Source organism: Buteo buteo, chromosome 2 (genome assembly GCF_964188355.1).
Source record: "Buteo buteo chromosome 2, bButBut1.hap1.1, whole genome shotgun sequence".
NCBI classification, from domain to species: Eukaryota; Metazoa; Chordata; class Aves; order Accipitriformes; family Accipitridae; genus Buteo; species Buteo buteo.
Genome location: NC_134172.1, coordinates 6,978,333 through 7,000,121, shown reverse-complemented (window position 1 = coordinate 7,000,121; position 21,789 = coordinate 6,978,333). Strand labels below are relative to the sequence as shown.

The 21,789-nt window shown below is 40.1% G+C and overlaps 1 protein-coding gene across 6 annotated transcripts in view; it reads right to left on the bottom strand.

Moving 5' to 3' along the window:
- Positions 1-4,317: 4,317 nt before the first annotated feature.
- LOC142038847 (sodium channel protein type 5 subunit alpha-like) overlaps positions 4,318-21,789 on the bottom strand; it is a 217,149-nt gene continuing 199,677 nt past the window's right edge. For all 6 annotated transcript variants that reach the window (XM_075044726.1, XM_075044717.1, XM_075044735.1 and 3 more), the window contains 6 exons: positions 17,858-18,139; positions 11,134-11,187; positions 9,030-9,171; positions 8,232-8,332; positions 7,489-7,759; positions 4,318-5,872 (listed from right to left, as the gene is read on the bottom strand). In XM_075044726.1, coding sequence (XP_074900827.1) covers positions 4,638-5,872; positions 7,489-7,759; positions 8,232-8,332; positions 9,030-9,171; positions 11,134-11,187; positions 17,858-18,139 — 2,085 coding nt within the window. In that variant the 3' untranslated portion in view covers positions 4,318-4,637. The remainder of the gene's footprint in view (positions 5,873-7,488; positions 7,760-8,231; positions 8,333-9,029; positions 9,172-11,133; positions 11,188-17,857; positions 18,140-21,789) is intronic.

The window sequence follows — 21,789 nt, the reverse complement described above, 5'->3', positions numbered from 1 at the left end:
GTTAGGTGGTTCTGGAAAAAATCCAGGCATGGAAATTTTCATAGTAGGGATTATGACCCTCAATTTCCTTCCCATGGGAATTTTGACCACAAATTCTAACCAGGAATTTCCTTAACTAACCTGATATGTCTCCACAGAGTGTTCTCATTTCAGCAAACTGTTCCTTCCAACCAAAAATATCTTGCTGAAAATTTTTCAGACAGACTATATACACAATTACTCAGAAGTCATATTAGTATATGACACATTTTAGCAAAAGTTTATTTAAAAAAAAAGTCTTTTCCGCAAGTCAGACTGCCCCAGGTTAATGTAAAACATGATTATAAAGTGATTTTATTAAACTAATTCAAAGGACTGAGTGGACTTTTTCATTGCCATTTAAACCACCTCAATTTTGTTCTGTTTTAATATGATTAGGAACCTGCCATGTTTAAATAGAAATTAGAGCACTGAAACAGGGTAACCAAATTGGTGCTAGCCTGGGTGAATATAAGGCTGATTCAATCAATGCTGATAACAACCAAGGAACATCTGTGTCCCTTCTGAAGCTCCTTCCAGGATTAAGGCATGCATGCATTGGGAAGGATGTCACTCTTTGTTTAGTACAAGTTTTTACATATAACTAACATAATAATAACCAAAATGCAAATCAGTATAATTAAACTGGAAAGACATCCATATTAGCATTAAGAAAATCTTATTTATATATTTTTTTTTTAATCTCCAGGTGGGATCCCATGTTTCCAGTAAACCCCTTCCTCCTCCAGCTAACCTACTGGGCAGGATGGGGCAAAATATCAATGCTGGCCTCATCCTATAAATTACTCTGAAGAGAAGCTTTTGGATCTGAAGTACCCAAAAATTCTCCATTGATTTCCACAAGCTTTGGCTCAAGCCTTTAATGCCCTGTAGTTAGCCTTACAATGCAAGATGAACTGGAGGGGTTTTCACAGACAAGCCTTCTAACAAAAGTCACCATGCATTTCCCAAACAAATGTGCTGAAAAAGAGTCAGAGAAATAATAACATAAATTCTGATAAAATAACCAAAAAAAAAAAAAAAGGCACAGGAAGTATTTGTTATCCTTATTTATTTAATAAAGAAACATAATAAACTTGAATTTTTCCAGGTACAAACAGCTTAATATGTCCTATGATATTGGCTGATATTTTCCTTGCTCTTTTCATAGCTTGAGTGATTCATGTGGTAGCCTTTATTGAACAAATCAACAGAAAAAATGGTAGCACTCACCATGCTTATAGACAGTGTGGGCCAACTGTTGAGTTAGTGTCTTTAACTAAATCACTGCACCGGGAGGTTGTGTCATTGCTAGATTCGGATTGGCATCTCCATTAATAAAGATCTGCAAGTGAGGTTATTTGAAGTTTTTGAGGGGAGTTCTGCATACCATACAAAGATACCATTCCCTCTTCAGCTCTAAAGAAATGTGCCACAAAACAATAGAAAACCAACCTTCCAGTTACAAAGGTTTTGAAAGTAATTTACAATTCAGTTTTAGAAAGCTGCACTGTAAACATCTATGGTTAAGACCCTCTTTCAGATTTTTTTGCATTATGGTTTTTTTTACAGATTTTGGGTAGAAGACAGAACCATTTGTAATTGCATCAGTACTGTAGGGTCTCACAGCAATGACAATAAAATATTCAACGCAAGGGTGAAATGACCAGAGGAAGAGCTCTTCTCTAATATAATCAGTGACCAGCTAATCGTCCCATTACATCCTGTTCATTACTGGGCCTGACTCTTAATAAGAATACCAGTTGAATATTTTCTAATACAAGTTGCAAATAATTAAAATATTTTTGAAACAGCGTGACCAACACCGCACTGCTGAGTGCAGACTGGTTTTTTCCTTGGGTTTTCAACAGTTTACATTGTACGTGAAAAAAATCACGTAAGAAATGCTCCTTTTTCTTAGTATTTTTCCCCTCTTTTTTTATTCTAAAGCTTTGAAAGGAAAATAATTTTACCAGTTGTCAGCCAATAAATGCTTGTTCAGCAAGTAATGAATGTACTATTTTCTAATTAAACAATTTCATTATAGGCAGCAGCTCGTTGCTAATGATCAATAAATCCCATTGAGAAGAAAACATTTTAATCAGTAAGTCGTGTCCTCTGAGTGTCAGCCACTCTATAAACTCACAAGATACATATATATGTATAGATATACGTATGTGTGTATATATATATGCATATAAATATAAAAATCGCATACTCTTTCTGGGTGATATGTACAGTTAGAATAACATTACAGCATAAATACACAGGGAATCTGTATAAAGTTTCCCTAATTTGAGAAGCCTTGAGCAATTTTGTTTTTTCGGGGACGGGGGGGGGAGTTAGGAGTGGGGAGGGAGGAAGGAATAAAGAGTGTATTCACTTTAAGGAACGAAGAGTAGTTCCCTTAAGTTAGAATCTAATTACATACAAGATTTAAAGGCAACAAAATGCCCAGAGGAACAGCCCTATGTTATACACCATAGACATGTGGTTAAAAGGGCAAGAGAGCATGATTATAATAATACTTATATAGTACGTTTCATTCCCTTATAGCACTTTGCAACCAGAAAGTCTTACAACACCCCTGTGAGGTAGGTAAGTATTATTATCCCCATTTTACAGATGGGTAAACTGAGGCACAGATAGGTTAAATTATTTGCCTAAAAATCGTGTAGTAAGAATCAGGAATAGACCCCAGGAATCCTGATGGCAAATCCTCTGAATTAACCGATAGACCACTCTCAAGTGAATGCCTGAGACACCTCTCAATGAATGGAGAGAATATATATTATTTACACAGATACATTGTCATCCTTTTGACATGTTGTCTTTACATATTCTGACTTGTTTAGAGGACAGATAACAATGGCCATAGATAAACTTGACTGTAACATGTTGCTTTAATTCTTGTTGCCAACCCCATGTGGATTTTGACTACTTTACAACCTGGGATGTAACTAAATATCAATGACAATACACCTTAAATACATTCTTGGTATCTTTGCTTCTCCAAGGTGAAAAGCACAATTACTCTTCCTTAAAGTGCAATGGCTCATTACAGAAATCTCAAGATTTTCCATGAAATCCAACCAAACCCAAGGACAATCAGTCTGAAGGTGAAAAAGAAAGAACTTTTCTGAATGATGGACTTGTCTCTATATTCCATAAATACTTCCTCACATTCTATCGAGGCTGAAAGTTTAATAATAAATAATAATCTATGTTAGCACGTAAAACCTCTAATACTTTTCTACAGCCACACATCCACCTTTCACCCCCTTGTCATTTCTTTGGCCTGAAGCTGATGGACACACCAACTGCAAATATTACTTTGCCTACAGGAATGAGGATATATCTATTTTCTAGTAGATTCTTTTTATGGGTTCCTGTATTTCTTGTCCTTCCCCAGTAATCTAACTGTACCATCTGAGAAAATGAAAGATGGACACTGAGTAGAAAGGCTTCAAAACCTCAAAATTTACATACAGATCCAGAGGCAATTCCCCTCCCACCTTCCTGAACACACTGCCGCAGCCGTTCTGCACGGTCCAATTGGCATTGGTTTTATTCGTAGCAGTAGTAGTGGTTTTGGAGTAATGTTGATGCACAGAGTTTCCAATAAGGCTGCTTAGCTCAGTGTTCCTGGGGAAAACGTGACCTATCCCACTACCTTAACAGAAACTTTGCCAGCATAGATGGTGCTTTGGAGCGCTACACACAAATGTGATGCACTACTTCTATGGTGAGTTTGCGGTATTCAAAGCAGATTCTTGAAACATACTAAAAAATTAGTGCTTTTATTAACAGTTTTACAAACAGAATCCATTACTGTCTAGTTTCCTGAAGGATAGAACAAGCCATTTCTCTCATTATTTTGACATCATTTCCTTCTCTGGTTTTTGGTTTTTTTTTTTTGTATTTCTGCTGATGAGCAGTTGCAAGTCCCAAGAGGGAGGGCTTAGCGTATATAAACAGTTAAACTGTTGCTAATTTGATAGTTTACTTTGCAACAACTTTCCTCTTCAAAGATGGGGATCCCGCAAGTTCCTATTACCTTGACTCAGAGTTCATCATGAAGAGTGTAAGGATCATTAATCTCCATGGAAAAAGAGACTTTTTTTTTTTTTAAGTAAAAAAATATCAAATATAATAAATTTATGAAAGACCATTCACAACATATACAGTAAGTGTTACATTTTGCTACAGCAGCTGTGATATTTTTTTTTTTCTTTTTAGAATGCAAGGTCATACATCGCCATAAGTAAACACACTAATATGAGTAAGACCTTAAATGAATGTATACAGCCAGGCTTTATCTGTGGATAGATATACACTGTGTTTACTGTTTTACAGTCTAGCATATTCTTATTCACACCATTGATATAACAGCTATGACCCTGCAAAGATTCTTCCTGTGCATATATAAATATAAATATTGAGCGAAGTCAAAATGAGCAGGGTCAAAGGTTATATGTCTTATTAGACTCCTGTAGTTAAGGGTAAAAACTCCATTGTTTCTTTTGCAACTAATTTTTAATAAGAAGGCTGCTTCAATCGTTGTGTAGTTACAGCATTACATTCTGTAAACAATATTTTAAAGCATTCTAAACAAACATTTAAACAATTGATTCTTTATCCTTGTCTGGTGAGAGAAGACAATCTATAGCCTCATCGCTTTTGCTCGAGTCCGTCATCTTCAGCTGGAGATTATCACTCGTACCTCTGGTGACGCTGTCGTAGGATGGAGGGAAAGATGTGGAGGACAGAGTTTCTGATTTGTCTATTGGCCTGCCGTAGTTTTCGTTCATCATGAACGCAATAAGACCCTCCTTCTCGGGTGCATCATCCTCGAGGATGCTGCCGTCAAAAGTTCTGTGCCGGTACAGGTAAGATGCTTGCTTCATGGAGCGCCGAAACAAATGTCTCCTGTAGGCCCGCTGGATGACGATGGCGGAGACCTCTTCTTGTTTCCGTCTGAGAGTTGTTGTAATTGGTTCGTAAGAGATTTTAGATGGATTCGCTGCCATGAACTTTTCTTCCATCTGTATTTTAAGGGCATCCATCTCTCCGGATTCTCCTAGCACCCTTTTTGTAAAAGCAAACAAAATATCCAAGCAATGGATCCTATCTCCACTGACCATGGGCAAGTCCATTGCTATGAGTTTGATTTTGTTTGGTTTCGCTATGCGCAAAGGTTCTGACAGCGCGTCTGCAAAGTCTGAAAGTGCAGAATACTCAATAAACTGAGTGGCTTCGGGGTCAAACTTCTCCCAGATTTCATAGAACATATCAAAATCATCCTCGCTTAGAGGCTCTGTACTTTCCTCAGTGGCTACACTGAAGTTCTCTAAAATAATGGCTATATACATGTTTACAACAATGAGAAATGATATAATGATATAAGTAACAAAGAATAAAATCCCTACAGCAGGGCTTCCGCAGTCTCCCTTTGAACCATTTGCATTCGGAAGGTTTGGGTCGCAATACGGTGGTCCAGTGTTTAAAATAGGGTTGAGAAGACCATCCCAGCCAGCCGACGTTGTGATTTGGAAGAGACAGAGCATGCTGTTAGCAAAGGTCTGGAAGTTGAACATATCATCAATCCCATGCTCCTTCTTAACATAGGCAAAGTTAGCCATGCCAAAAATGGCATAAATGAACATGACCAGAAAAAGCAAGAGGCCAATGTTGAATAGAGCAGGTAGAGACATCATTAAGGCAAACAGGAGAGTTCGAATTCCTTTGGCTCCCCGGATGAGTCTTAGGATCCGGCCAATCCGAGCCAAGCGAATGACTCTGAAGAGTGTGGGAGAGAAGAAATATTTCTGGATGATGTCAGAAAGTACGGTGCCTTGAAAAGGAAAGAGACAAACAGGGAGTTAGTACATGGAAAATAATCCCAGGCTTCCCTTTAAAGCAGTCAGTCAGGATTATGGACAAAATCAATGGAAAGTTCCTCAGGTTGGAAGACCCACAGTAAAGGGAATGGCATTGTCGTTAACGTTTTCATGCCCATTTAATACATTCAAACTTTGCTGAGACTATGAGCAAAGGTGTCAACGGTAGCGGCAGTTTTATTAAGGGAAAGCTTGTCTATTGGGAATGAGAAAACAGGATCAACTCAGATAGGACACAGATATCTGCAGCTTTGGGCCACGACCCACCTGAGAAATTTATCCTGAGTGAAGCTGGTCAGAATTTCTCTGATACAACAATATTTTTGTCTGTAAACTGTTAGCGAGTCAGCTGACTGAGACGCTGGTGTGCTGGGCTTGTTTGCTGAGCCGCCACCAGAACAGTGCAGGTTTCCACTGGAAATCAACTTGGTTGCTTGTTTGCTTATTAATTTTCCCAGTTTCCCTGATGGGCTGGCAGGGAACTAAGGGCTAAGATTGTACTAGCAAGGAAATGAGCTTGCATCCCTCTAGCTAAACTTTTCCTGCAGAAACACAGCAGCTTGGTCCGGATTGATGCCAACAGTCCCTGGCTGCACTGCGCTGTGCTGAGCTCGTGTCTCCCAGCCCAGCCTGGGAGAGGGTTCACTGGCACGGCCCGAGTCTTCCGACACTGGGATGACCTGGTTGATCACGGGGCAGCACTATGACCGACGTGGCTGCTGTGGTTAACTGGCTGCTATGGGCATATCCAGAGCATCCAGCATCAAGGCTCTGATGAGAGCTGCATGGTAGTGATGTTCTCTGAGTGACCCAAATCTGTGAAATACAGGTGGTCCAAGGCCCCCAAAACACCGGCTGCTCTCTGGGCACCAGCGATCTCCTGCATCGGGATCTTGCAGGCTCCCCAGTCCACCAGAGAGAGTTTAGAGCAACAGGAGCATCAGTGAATGAGCAGATGGCTCTGTTTTCCTAACATGACACTTTTTCATTCACCTATTCCCTCCTTCAAAATGGAAATTTTTTTGGGAAGAGCTGAATTTCTGAGTTCCTTCTGCTCACTGGATCAGTTGATCATGAGGGTGGGGAGGGATCTGGGGGTGTGGAGCTCTAGCGACAACAGGGCTGAGAACAGCCAGACTCACTGCACCTGCCCAAACCTGCCCTGAAGGACTATTTCATACTGTTGTAATAAAAAGGAAATAGTAAAACAATAGCAATTCACATGTGCCCTTTTCATGTGGCTTTTTTACTTCTCTGTCTTTGGCTGTTACACAGAACCAGGGTTAAGTGTATGGTGCCAGTTCTGGACCATGTTTTATCACCCTGAACCACTAAGCGTATATTAAAACCAATACTGTGGTATGATAAACTACATCATTTTGCTGATCACACAAGTTATTGTTTGGTAGTATTATGTTATATTATCATTACATATTAAAAAAATATGCTTAGGATCCAATTCTCTGAGTTGAAAGTGTATATTATTGCACAAAGCCTTTAAATTTGTCTAATTAATTTCACGTCTGCCTTTTTAACTTTGGAGTTTGGTTGAAAATCTAGATTCACCTACCTACGATAGACAGAATCACGACGACAAAGTCAAATATGTTCCAGCCATTGGTGAAGTAGTAGTGTCGCAAAGCCAGCATTTTGATAATGCACTCCCCAGTGAAGATGGCAACAAAAAGCATGTTGATTTTATGGAGGATGTTCACTTTTTCTTGACTTTGGTCATCTGTTTCCACCATCATGGTAACCATGTTAAGGCAGATGAGAATCATGATAGAGACATCAAAGGCTTGTTTTGAGACGACATCGAAAAGAAAACCTTGGTATTTGTTCTGGAGGAAAGGAGAAGATTTAGTTAGGAAATTTGAACTATGCCAAAATGTTGACATCATTGTCTCCTGATTTATCAGAAAGTAGAGGAAAATAGACAGTATACTGTTTCTGATTGGAACTTCATGAACTTAAAGATGATGACGAATGGTTGTATGATAGTTTTCAAACCCATTTACTCCTAATGCTTCTTGAAACTACTGAAAAAAGACCCTGGACTGGGGCCATGACTTCATTCAATACAGGCATGTGGCCACTGGCTTATGTAAATGCATATGTAAATTGGACTTTTAGTCAATATTGCAGAACAGTGGGAATTTTGTACCACAGGTCACTGGACTTGCAAATGTTTGTCCAAAATCAAAACATGTAAATACTAAGTGGCTTTCAACTGGGAGTGATCAACCTTCCTACACCGGGAAGTTGAATTGCATTTATTTTATTAAATGTTCAGCCAAATTATGCCATCCTTACCAGTGGCCTTGGGATTGGCTTTTGAGGTTTCTTAGATCCTAGTTTTTTCATTGCATTATAATACTTTTTCTGTTCTTCTGTCATAAAGATGTCCTGGCCACCTAAGTATAGGGTGAGAACAAAGCTATTACTTTTGATGAAAAAAAAAACCAGTTCAGGGCTGCATCTTCTTCTTCTATTTTCTTATTTCATGTAGCTTTCATCAAAATATCTAAGGAGGGCTTGATGAGATGCAGTGCAAGGAGCTGCTTATCGCATGGAGGCAAAGGGCAGGAGACGGAGCAGTGCGGGCAACCGAGGAGGAGCAAGACTCTGATTCTGTCTGCACTCGAGGTAGGTCCAGGGCGAGAGGAGGAAATATAAGAAACCCAGCCCTTTGTTTAGACCCTACAAAGCAGTGAGAAACACAGCTCTCAGGCCAGGCTGCTTCTCTGTGATCCTGCCTGGACCTTGGGGCAGGGGGGCGATGGGTTGAGAAGACCAGGTTGCGCTGTTTGTGCACGGGGAACACCAGGGTGGTCTGTGCCCCTGTGGCAGAGTTTGTGCCAGAGATCCCGTCCGCGTGGAGCTGCTTCACTGCTTTCTGTGGGGAATATAATCCCCCAGCCTGTATTTTCAGGATGCTCATCCTATGGGGACATTAGGGGCTGCTACAGCTGTGCTTTTGTAAAAGTGGTTTCTGCGGCTGTTCCGTCAATGCTAATCTCGAGGCTAATGTGGCAAAAGAGCTGCTTTTAAATCTATCCCTTGCCCTGGTCTCTGCAGCAATCACAAGGTGATGTGTAGCATATGCACTACTTATCTTTTTCTTTTGTTGGTTAAAATTGTCAATGATGACACCAATGAAGAGGTTCAATGTGAAGAAAGACCCAAAGATGATGAAAATCACAAAGTACAGGTACATGTACAAATTACATTCCCATTCAGGCTGCTCCTCACACTGCAAAGGGAAAAGGGAAAATGTGAAAATGACACCGTTTCTGCACATATCAAAATATTAATGCAGTTAAAAAGAAAACTGTCCATTGGCAATAGAGATTATGAAACAGGAAAACCAGTGTAACTCCCACTAGCAGAGTCAGCGCTCCTCGGTCTCTGTTTGAAGTTTACTATCTTATTATGTGTAATTGTTCTAGTGTGAGAATTAATAATAATATTTTTAAAATATTCAAAAATGGTCAAACAAGCAAATTTAAATTAATGAAGATTTAGGGGGAAGGATAGCGATTCAGAGAATAATAAGGACTGTGTCTTGAAGGTGTTTGCTTGAACATGATCAGACAATCTTGCACCAGGGAAGGTTTAGTTTGGATATTAGGAAAAATTTCCTCACTGAAAGGGTTGTCAAGCATTGGAACAGGCTGTCCAGGGAAGTGGTTGAGTTGCCATCCCTGTAGGTATTTAAAAGACGTGTGAATGTGGCACGTAGGGATGTGGTTTTGTGGTGGACTTGGCAGTGTTAGGTTTATGGTTGGACTCGATGATCTTAAAGTCTTTTCCAACCTAAATGATTCTATTATTCTACTGGCATCTGCAATGCCACGGTCATTTCAGCTACATTTCATAACACTGCCATAGCGATCACACTGCTCCAGAAAGCGCAACTTCAGAATAAATCCTATAAAATGTTCTCAGTCTGAACCCAGAAGGGGAAGACAATCAATTTTCTGATTATCCCCAATCTTATATGAACTAATGTTACTTATAAAAAGCAAAAGTATAATTAAACGCTACTGAAGAACACTGTATTTAGAAGTACAATTTTTCATTTATGAAGGGTGGAAATGAATAAGTTCTCTTGCTGAAGAACTGAGCAACGCAGTCTGATAGCCTCAAATCACACGTACTACATTTGGCAAAAATGCTCAAGTTTGCCCCATCAGCTCCAGGTATCTAACCAAGAAGCCAGAAGCTCGCATTTCCCTAAATGTCGTATTTTCTCACGTGTAACCCATGTGTTTCATTCAGCAGAAGGGAGGATACACACACGTGTACATGTAGTACAAGAATAAATCAACATCATGAGCTATGTTACGCAAAGGTAATTCTCTGCCTCTATGATGCCATGAGGCTTTTCCACCGCTTATTCCTCCATTTAGGGCTCAACTCCCTTTTACTCAATTCAGCCTGTCAAATTCCCAGTACCAGATAACTACCTCAAAAATTAACAGGAAGTGTAATCTTGTTTCTTTAATATTATTAAAAGAGGGAAAGGAGACAACAGGTCCTTCCGTAAAAAATAAACAAACCACATGTGATGTAGCAAGGGAAATGCCTTTTTTTTTTTTTTTTTTCTTTTTAGGAAACCTGAAAGCTGAACAGGATACAGGTAAGAACTGGGCAGTCCCCAGCACTCGGAGCTCCAGCACATCTCAAGCCAGAGCTGGAAGCTCCCACCAGCCTCTTTCCCTGCCAGGAGACCTCCCAGCCCTTCTTGGATGGAGCTGCTGGTTGCAGAGAAACTTGATCAAGGTGAAGATACAGGGAGGGTTGAGTATGTTGGTTACAGGGGAATGTAATTTATCCCAGTGCTTTTAGAGAGGGTCTATTAGCAGAAGTTAGAGCCTTGCAAAATATGGGAGTCAACAGGGAGAGTGGAAGAAACAGAGAGGACAATTTAGGGTTTCAGTAGACTCAGTCTCACCCTGGAGGTGCCTCTCTGTGCTGGGAGTTTTGCAGTACCAATAGATAAATCAGTCGTGTAGAACTGAGGGCTACATTTGTTTTAGTCTCAGGATCGTGATGCTTCAGTAGCAGCTGCAAAAAATGAAGGTCTGCAACTGTCTCAACCAGGGTAAGGCAAGGACTGGCAACCTCTGTCTATTTTTTTTGTTGTTAAACATCATGCATGATGCAAAAGTCAATGGAAAAGGAAGTGATTTGTTTCCTTGTAGTGACCTACCTCTCGTGAATCCACTGCTGCATACATAATATCCATCCAACCTTTAAATGTGGCCTGAAAAAAAAGCCCCAAAATATATAATTAAGCATATTAAATAAGTATATCTTGAAATGATATAATCTCTGTGATGAGTTTTCAAAAATGCAATGTTGAACGTGTTTTTCACAGTTAATGAATTGCCTCTCTTTTAAAGCAATATGTATCTATGAATTCGTGTTCATTTAGATATTTAAAATCATTACAGAATGGTTTTCTCCTGGATTCTCTCCTTCATGTTTTCTGATTTTCTGCACTTTCAGCGATAAAACAGAGGTTTTTAAAAAAGATTTTAAAAAGGAGAGAAAACATGGCAATTAAATCTTTGGAAGCTTTGACCTTCAGAATTTCAAGTAATGAAGAGATATGGCTACACAGGACAACTCAGAGTGCTGTCCTGCACAAGTCTCGGACCAGGTGAGCCGGATCCCATCCATATTGCTTGTTCAGACTGATGGGCAGTGACTACATTGTAGGATCCCACTAAAGCTTGGATTCTGCCCTTTTTTAAAACAGGGTAAATCAAGGCAGTGTCAAAGCCCAGGGAGTCGCATAAATCACAGTTGACTTGAAAGGCGTAAAGGCAATCAACACCTGCTGTGAGCCTGGCCCTGGAAATTCAATCTGCTTTACTGTTCAGATTATATATTTTTTTTAATTTTTAAAAAATTTTACTTTTTTTTTTCTTAATTGTTTAAACAAGGAGGGATTCCACAGAAGTCAGTGCCTCTTTCTGGAACATGCAATGGAGAAAGGGCAGTCACAACTCTCCTAGGAGAAACATGTAGAAGTGATTTTTACTATTCTGTAGCAAAAACATGACTCTTTGCTCTCAATATATACCTCTTAATTAGACACAGCCTGATGCCAAACATGCCTGGCATTAGGTCTGACTCTGGCCTAAGCCACATTGACTTTTTTGGTTCTCTGGGATTGTTTCTCATCTGACTTCTGACCCGTTTAGACTTTCACTGGATTTAAAATCAGTGTGAGCAGATAATGAGGCATGTTTAGATTTATTTATTTAAACAGATTTATACTAGCATGCATGAAAGTTCCATGCCCAATATTTTTTTGCATCCTACTGACACTTAGGTTGAATTTTTTCCTGGTGTGTAGGCACACAATTCCCGATAACGCTAACAGGAACTTGGCCAGTGTTTCCCAGGAGAAACCCAGGCATTTGTGTTGAGCTGGGTACATCCAGCGGTTTTAGAAATGCTCCATTATACACTCTCTATTATTAAATTAAATCCTGGAGGTTACACTGCCTTCCCATTTCCCTCTGAAGGCTGCTGAGCCAAAGGAAAATGTTGTACAAGAGGTCAACCATATTTCTCATGAAAGTATATATAAAATAATGTTTGAAAGTTTACATTCATTTTTATCTATTGGTTGAAAGAGATTAAATCCCCCAAATCAGAACCCTTTGGAAAATCTATTCCATGGTACTGTGTTAAAAACACTTTGGATGTAAAGTGTTTACAGGAATAATCAGCAGTTTTATTGAAACAAATAATTATTTGAACCTCTCATGCTGATCCTCCTCAACTGTTCTAATATTTCCCTTTTTTGCTCTTCTCTTTCTAATCTGATGAGAGATTTTCTAGTGTCATTACAGTTGCTTGCAGCTTCCAGCTCAAAGTGCAGTTCAAGAAGGGTGGACAGGATGAAACAAGAAATCCTTTCCCTGTGTCACAAAATGATATGATCTTAGCCTGTACTTTTCTCCCACTTGGGAGGAAATCTTTTCTCTTGAGTAGCTATTTTACCCCTCGATGTGTACCACAGACACGAGAGACTCTACTGCCAAGGCGCAGTGGTTTATAGTGATAACAGATGATGAAGTGATCTGACAAAAATAAATATTAAGAGAATGAAGTACTGTGATTTTCAGTTTTCCCCAGTTGTCCAGAAGTAAGAGAATTAAAAATCCATAAGGCTTCTGGAAAGCTTCCCTAGACACTTCATCTGCAGAGGGTAAAAGATACTGAGAATGGAAGAAATATAACACTGGGGAAAGAAATTATTTATCTGGAATTAGTAACCACTTACACTCTGGATAAGGAAGTGACAATATCTTCATGGGAGTGTTTGTGATATTATCCTGTCTGGAAGCTATCCAGAGAAACACCATTTTCTACTGAAACTGTCATGTGATGAGATTATCTACCGATAAACTCATCTTGGGATGGGATTACATTTTGTTATTTGACTGGTGGTTAGAGTTGCAATGCAGTAAATTAGTGGGGAGGAGAATAGGTGGGATGGCACTAGCTGCCCTCAAACCATTTATTGTATAACCAAATGGTGCCTTAAAATAAAACAAGGCATTAAATCTGCAAGGGGGGGTGTGTGTCTAGAAAAGGACTGCAATAGTGCAATAAAAATGTCTGCTTCTGACGGCAGAAATACTGGTCTTTGCATTTCTCAAATGCTTCTTTAAGCATTACTATTGGCAAGAGAAACTTCTGAAAGCTAAACCACAGCCACCAACAGTACAGCCAAACTACATATATTTAAGTTGGCTAGGATAACTCACTATCTGCTGGCTTTTCTGTTGAATTTGTCAGTTTGTTCAACTTCATCATGACAGCAAATTTATACCAAACATTTGTTCTATGTTTATTTTGCATTAAGATGATTTGCTGGCAAGGACACCCCCAGGCACTGGACCCACCAGAGCATTCCAGAGGTTTGCACTGTGCTGGGCTATGCGGGCTCCAAGGGCACTGCCTCTGCTCTCCTTGAATTTCCACAAGGAATTCTTCATGGAAATACCGCTTACTCCTGATCTTTGCGCATATGGAGAAATCTACCCTGGCGCACCAATTTATGGTTTGTTCAGAAGCACGTTTTTTTTGCACATTTTGCATCCACTGTGAAAGTAAAATCCCGTATTACAGTTTACAGAAGGCCAAGAGATCGTGTAACTCAGTAACTTTAGACACACGCCGCTGTCTCATGACCATTTTGTAGCTGATTTATGAGCTCGGTCATGACTTCGAACCTGGCATGAGGGGATGATTTAACTCTGCAGCTCCTGATTGCTGTACTGGTCTAGGAGTGCTTCTGTTATCTTCCCATTCCTTATCTGGAGTCCCAGAGTGACAAAGAGTTGTAGGACATATTAGATGTAAGTCTTTTCCTGTCTAAGAAGAACTTTTCCAAGCAAGCCAGATGCTGCATGAGAGACCACTTGTTTTCTTGGTGTTCTTCAATAGGTTGCTGAAACTTCAAGATACATTGCAAAAAAATCTGTGGTGATCATAACGTGAAAGGAAGGATTCTGCAAGGGAAATGCAAAACTCCTACTGGAAATTTAAGATGTTTCTTTGTTTAGCTCAAATACAGATTTATAGAACATAGGTGCTACAATCTGCAAAGCAATTCTGGGAGTATAGGAAAAGCATTACTGAAGCACTGGGTTGTAGCAATAATTTTTTCCTAATAGATTAAGGTGTTAAGGGTGTTAAATCCCCAGAAGAGTGAAACATCCTTCTTGCAAATTAAAAAGTTGCGGTAACGAAGATCTTTTCCTCCCTGTGAATGAGGCATTTCTCTTGCTTGTAGAGTGAGCAGAGACTACCTCCTATTTTAGTAACCTGTTTTGAGACAGCCTGTTTGGAGAAGCTTGAAACTTGACTGTCCACTTCACATGAATGTTTTCTCAGACTCATTAATTCAAAGTAGCATCGTCAGAACAACAGGATGGATCCTAAACAAGGTAGGAAAATAGGAAAGGATATTTGGGGAAAGTTTCATGCAGTTCTCAACTATGTTGTCAGAAAGTTTGCCTCTGGGTAGTAGTAAGCCTTAAGGTTTCCATGGTAGCAACTTCTCATTTCTTTCAAGAATGCTGTAGAAGTGAAGACAGAACGTTAGACTGACAGATTTGTTCTACATATTTCCATTTGAATTTTCAGACACATTCAGGCATCCAATGGTAACTTTAGAGTCACTTAAAGAGTGTGTTGCAGCAGCTGAAAATGTCAACAGTCAAAAGACAAGTCCCACTTAAAAGCTCATATTTTGGATCCTGGAGGATTGTAACCAAAAGGCTTATTTCGTCATTGCTACACACTGTCTCAGTGTGAGCATGCCTGGATGTGTCTGTCTCTTTAGGAAAGCTGACTGTTAACTGATCCCCTGCGATTCCTACGGTAGTTTGCTCATGAAATGTGACCCCATACGGAGGATATTTGGCAAGGAGCACCTGTAACCAACACTCCTCAGCTGGAGTCTGGCAAAGGAGATCCAGCTGTTTGGGTCCCTTCTCTGTGGCTGTCATCTTCACACTTTATTGCCTAGGACTGTCGCTAGCAGCAGACGTAAGAGCTCCAGGTGCAGGATGAAAGTTAAAATCAATCCCCTAATGGCATCTGGCTCCTGCCCTTCCTCCTGGAAGAAGGAACCAGCACCTACCATAGAAGCTGAGCAAGGTTTTAGGGCTCCCTCATTTTCTGCCATAGCCAGTTTGTCCAGCCTGCTCAGACTCTACATTTACAGCACCTCTTTTGTCCTTCTGCAACTGGAAAACCTACTTCTTTGCTACCCAATACAGGATCATAGCTTTGAAAGAAACCTGCAGGGTCATTAAGTCCATTTTCAGCTGGAAAACAGCAGTACTAAATCATCCCTTCATATATGTGCCAAGATCCACCTTACGACCAGTTATGTTTCTTCTGCCATCACTGATCCTAACAGAAGGCAGTCCCACCTGCTGAACTCAACCAGTATCACCAGTGCCAAGTGCCCAGGAACTGATACTGCAGAATAGTAGAATAGACTGCTTCAGGATACTCCTTAGGCAATGCCAGCTTATGAAAAGTTTCAGATTTTCAGATGGGTGAAGTTTGAGTCTTATAGAAGAAATGGTGAAGGAATAACTACTACTCTGATGGCATTTTTTCACCAAACAAACTAAGCACCTTTTATGCAGTCATGGAGAAGATAAAAAGCTTCAGGTAAGGCACAGTATTTTAAAACTGGAAATATTTGCTCAGCTAGATTGGATGTTTAACTAAAAGACAAAGAAAGCGCTATATAGAACGGAAAATCTAATTAAAGACGTTCAAAGTGAATTAATCTACCCTGCATGGGTGAGCTGAATATCATAATTACATGCAAAAGATAAAAGCTCTTGCTCTCAGCAAGTTCAGCTTTATGTCATGGAAAGAACCAGCAGTAGTTGTGCCCATTCTAACCTTTCTGCTTTCCAGAGGTTATGAAAGCAAAGACTCAATGGACAGTGGTCAGAAGATGGCAAACTAAAGTGTATGTGTACCAGGAACAGAGTACAGAAGGATAAGCGTTTCTACAAGAAAGGAAACCTACTTCATGGAGCTATTTCATGTATCTGTGACAGAGAAAAAAAAGATCTGGGAGAAAGCGAACTTGCATCATGGGAAGGAGGAGGGCTGGCAGATCTGATGGGGACGTGTGGGAGGCACGTGCCTGCTTGGAAGGGCAGGTGGGGCCCAGGGCAGTACTCTACTCATTGCGAAGGGTGGATGTCTATATGTGATCACCGAATTAAGCTCCAAGAATGCACGTCTTTATCTCAGAAGCAAGGAACGCCATCACAGGCGCTTCAAGAAAGTCCAAGGATGTAGCAAGGCACTTGTTTAACTCTGCGTACATAAAATGCAACACAACAAACAGTCCTAGTGCATATCCAGCCCTTGTCATCGCTAGGCTTCAGAGCAAATTAGGAACAATGGAAATAAGTATCATTACCACTATTTTACATGAGGGCCTCATGGAATTGAAACACAAAGCAATTAGTCTAAAATCACTCAGCAGTCCAGCAGCAGAGCGTGGACAAGAAGATGGAGTCTCCTGTGGCTCTATCCATTAGGTTGTGCTGCGTCACAACGCAGTAAATCTCAGTGCATACAACCCGTTTATCCATGTTTTACATTTGCTGCCGAAAAACATTGTAAAAGTGGCTTACTTCTGTCTTTGTAGATCAAGTATTGCCATCACCTTTGAACCTCAAGTCTCTTCTCTGATACGCTCTCGCCACCCTTCCAGCGAGACCAGGCTGTATGGCATTACAGCAATCTGATCACCACCATGTCTCATAGTTAGGTTCAATCTGACTCATTATGTTTAGCAGGTGGAAATGAGGTGAGGAACCAGAATGAGAGGCACCAGTGTCCTTCTTGAACATCTCCATGGAAGGTGAGCAGAGGACTGTAAATTAAGATTCCTCTGTGACTACAGCTTTATGCAATAACTTCAGCTGAGTAACTGAAGGCAATGCAACTTCATTTTTTCCCAGCAGGGTATAGTGAAGTCCCAGGCTGTTCAGGAAGGCCAGTGCACTCTGTCTGCATGAACAAGCCTTCCTGGACCATGACTTTTTGTTTCTGGAAATGAACTTTGCTCTGGATTACAATATTGACAAAGTGGTCTTTAATTCACCTCAAGAGTCCAATCACCTCCCAGGGGACTATATTAGTGATGCAGCAGAAATTCAGATTAAAACCAGAAGATGCCATAAATATGTCTAGGCCAAATTAGTAAGCCAAATATGACTCATTTACACTTGATGAAAGGCATTCCCCTGATGGATAAGGCTGAAAATCCCAGAAAAGCACAGAGGTTAACTTGAGTTTTTAAACTGATGATTTCAATGGGAACAAGTGACATTTTCCCATCAGTTTCTGGTGTTCACACTTACCACTTGTAGCAGAGCCAGGTACCCAGCACCAACATTATCGAAGTTAACTTTAACTTTTGTCCAGTAAAACGTGCCTGACACATTATAGAGTATACAGTCACTCATGTTGTTAATAATTTTAGAGTCTAAAGGCATATCTCCTTCTGTCTTATTAATGCACTTCCCAAACTTCCCAGCAAAGAGGTTCACTCCCATGATGCTAAAGATAAGCCAGAAGATGAGGCAGACGAGCAGAACGTTCATGATGGAAGGGATGGCTCCCACGAGGGCATTGACCACCACCTTGGGGGAAACAGGAGAGGAAAAACAGAATTAATGTCAGCACTTATATAGACACTTAACTAACAAGCTGTTGTGCACTCTTGATTAACTAGGCTTAACCCTCACATGGTGACAGGTGGATAACTATTAACACTACCTAAGGAGCCAGACCACCATTAAAGGCTTCACGCACGATTATTTTTTTCCTTTTGTAACTGAAAAGTTAATCTGTTGGCATCCCACACATGGGATGATGTTTTTTTTAAGAGGAATCTTTTAATTCAGGAGCAATCTGTAAAGTCATCTTGACCTCTCAGATTCTACTGGATTAATACACTTCAGTCAAACTATCTCTCATAATCATACGATTAATTGGAAACAGCTGGGGTACATCACAATGTCTCAGAAGAGACAAAAAAAGATTTCTGAAATCTTTTACTGAACTCAGGCCTCCACAGTCCTTGGGATGTGAACTCTAGCTGTGATAAATTTTGCTTATTTAAATAATAACTGATTGAGACATACTGTACGAAGCCAGCTTCCCCTGGCTGATCAGTATGCATGATTAAAACAGTGAAACCATTCTAATTTAACAAAAAATGCGTTATTTTTTCCTGTGACATGCTGTAAAGTTCCTACACACCAACCCAGGCAGGGCTGTAAACCCCTGTGTAAAATCATAAAGATGAAAAGCAAAAGGAGCTTTTAAGGTGTGGGAATGACGGCACTGGCAATGGACACCATCCTGAAGCCATGCAAAAGAAATGATAATTTCAGACGATCCACAGACCCTTTACAGCTGCCAGGTTTGAATGCAGCATTATAATACCAGTACATCAACCAGGCAAGACACGCATCATTTACTGTTTTGAACATTAAGGTGTTTATGCATGCCAAACATTATACTAAAGATATTTTCTGAGGGAAGAACACTATCACAAAACGTAGTTTTCTCCTTCCTATGTCACCGAGGTTTCTCCATATTCACAGCTTTTGGAGATGCTGCCGTTACATGGTGCAGGCAAAGCTGCCTGACAGCATTGCAGCAGACACCAGCTCCACTACATGAATTTGTCTCCATCTCTGTCATGCTTTGGTGATTAAAATCTGGTAGGCAGACACTAAGCTCTTCCTCTACTCCATCTACATTTCTGAAACTGAGACAAGGTGATATTGATCCATAAAAATTAAATTTTATTCTATTGTGAATCTGATTATGGAAAATGTCAGATCTCGTTTTCTCTTGTATTAGTGTCCAATTTTCTGACAAGCTAATAATGTAATGGTCGTTTCCCCATCATTTTTGCATTGCTGAGGAAGAAAAATACCCGGAAGAGTAAAATGGGTTTCATGCATGTATAGCAGCAGCTTCATCTACAATATACAATACAAAATTATGTAGATCTTTCAAAACTCAGATTTGTATTTTGTGCATTTATGAATGAAGCTAATTTTCACACAGGAAAAGCTGCTTGACCATTTTAAATTTTTTTTCTGTATAAGCCCATTCCTGATGACTTTTCAATTGTTTTGGTTTTTTTTTTTTCCTGATTTTATCTTTCAGTTTTGGATGTTAATCAATTTCTGACTTTGTTGTTTTAAGACCAAGTTTACTATGTTAACAAAAATGCCAAATAATTTCCAAATCAAGGGCTTATTTGGATATAGCCCTGGCCCTTGTCAAAGTAGCTGTCATTTGCTGCTATGCGGGACAATATTTTTGTTCAATTTTAATCCCTGCCAGCAAAAAGCCACTGCACCTATGTTACATACAGTGCTGAACCCAGCTCCTGCCCGCAAGCCCTGTGACAGGACACAGACACCCAGTGGGTTTCAGCAGTGCAAGTGATGGCCATGCCTGCATCCTGCTTTTTTCTTTCTTCTGAATTATGTTTGATGACTTGTAGATAACAGAACACGACATGAAGCTGAAGCAAATCCTGTAACTCCTCTCCAAATGAATTATTAACAAGGAGGTTTATTCTTCTCTCGCTGCTTCTGCTCTTACACCAGCATGATGGCATTTGGTCTGCTGGAAGCACTCCTGATTTGCACTGAGGCAAGGGAGAAGACTTAAAGACCTGGATACATAAAGGCAAGTTATTATCATAAATTCATGTTAAAAGTTCAGCTGCAAACCTTGCAATGGAAAGGGCTGAATTTCTGCTGCATCTAGGAACAGCAACATACATAGCCATGTATAAGAAAAGGTTTCACGCCTCTCGGTTTCCATCAATACCTTTATAGCTGAAACCACCTTCCAGGTGACTTCGTTAGGGATAGCCTAGAAACTGAGCCACCCTCTGCCCTCATCCACAGTGGTGCAAATCTATAGTCTGTGCCCGGCCCCCAGCTCTCCTGATCTCATGGGCCACCTCCTCAGCCGAAGTTGATACAGATTTTAAATCCGGAGATAGACTTGCATAATGTGTTAAATCCTCCCTTTGCTACAACAGAGCCCACCAGAATTCCCACAGTAATTTCAGCCCCAGGCTATAACTCTTAGCCAAGCCTGGGCACAGCTTTTGAAAAGACATCTAATTTACTGTGTCATGATGTCAAATAATGGACAAAAATTTTATTATTAGATAATCTATTCCTGGTGTCCTTTGCCCTCACTGTTAGAAAGAGGTGCTGTATTTTTAGGTTGAATTTGTTGAACTTGAGGCACTAGTCATCTGCTGTTAGATATCTTCTCCTATTATTCCCATCTTCACTGCATGTGAGTTACCAGTGAATGTTGCTTTGGGTAATTAAAAAATTTAAAAAACAGAGCTTCTTTCTAACTGTCATGATTCCTTCAGATTTCTAATCACGCTCACAGCTCCCTGCAGAGACTTTCCCATTTTTACCACCCCATTTGCAGCAGTTTGGTGGAATTCCAGTATTGAAGTACTGCCCTCTCCCTCTGCTTGCTGGGTTATCTCCCTACATATTGAGGGATTGTAATAGTCACCTCATTTATTGGACCTGCCCAAAAGCTTGTGTCCTGTTGAACAGTCATCCCAATCCCTAAGTCCTTCTCAGCTGCTGTTTTCCAAGAAACATCCCCCGGGGTGACCTACTTTCCTCCTCCCGAGGTGTACGACGTATGTGGTTTTATTAAAATGCATGTTGTACAATTGATCTGTTCTTCATGGTGATCCAGATCAGTCAGTATAATTCCCTTATCCGTAATATCGCTTACTACTCCGCTCACTTTGTGTGTTGTCAGCAAAGATTTTATATTTTCTTCCAGATGCTGTTAAAGTCCAGATTAAGGACAGTTCTCATTCTGAAGGATCCCTCACCCTGAGACACTCATCACCAAATGTACAGTGTCATCACTGTTTACAATTATTTTTTGAGATCCATCAGCCATTTAAAATTAATTTAAAATATGTTTACTTGGCTTGGTACAAAACCTGTGTTTTCATCACAATGTCCCATGGTATCAGATTCCTCTCTGAAATCTAAGGATATTATATCAGCACAGTTACCGTCATCAGCATAATTTGTAATCAAATCAAAGGACCATATCGGATTTACAAGAACTATTCCCATGAAATCATGCTAACTAGCATTAATTATGCTATTTCTTTCCTGCATGTATCTTGTAGCAGCCTCACCATGACTTTGCCTAGTATCATTTTCACATTAAATGGTCTATCATCATCCCACTCATCCTTTTA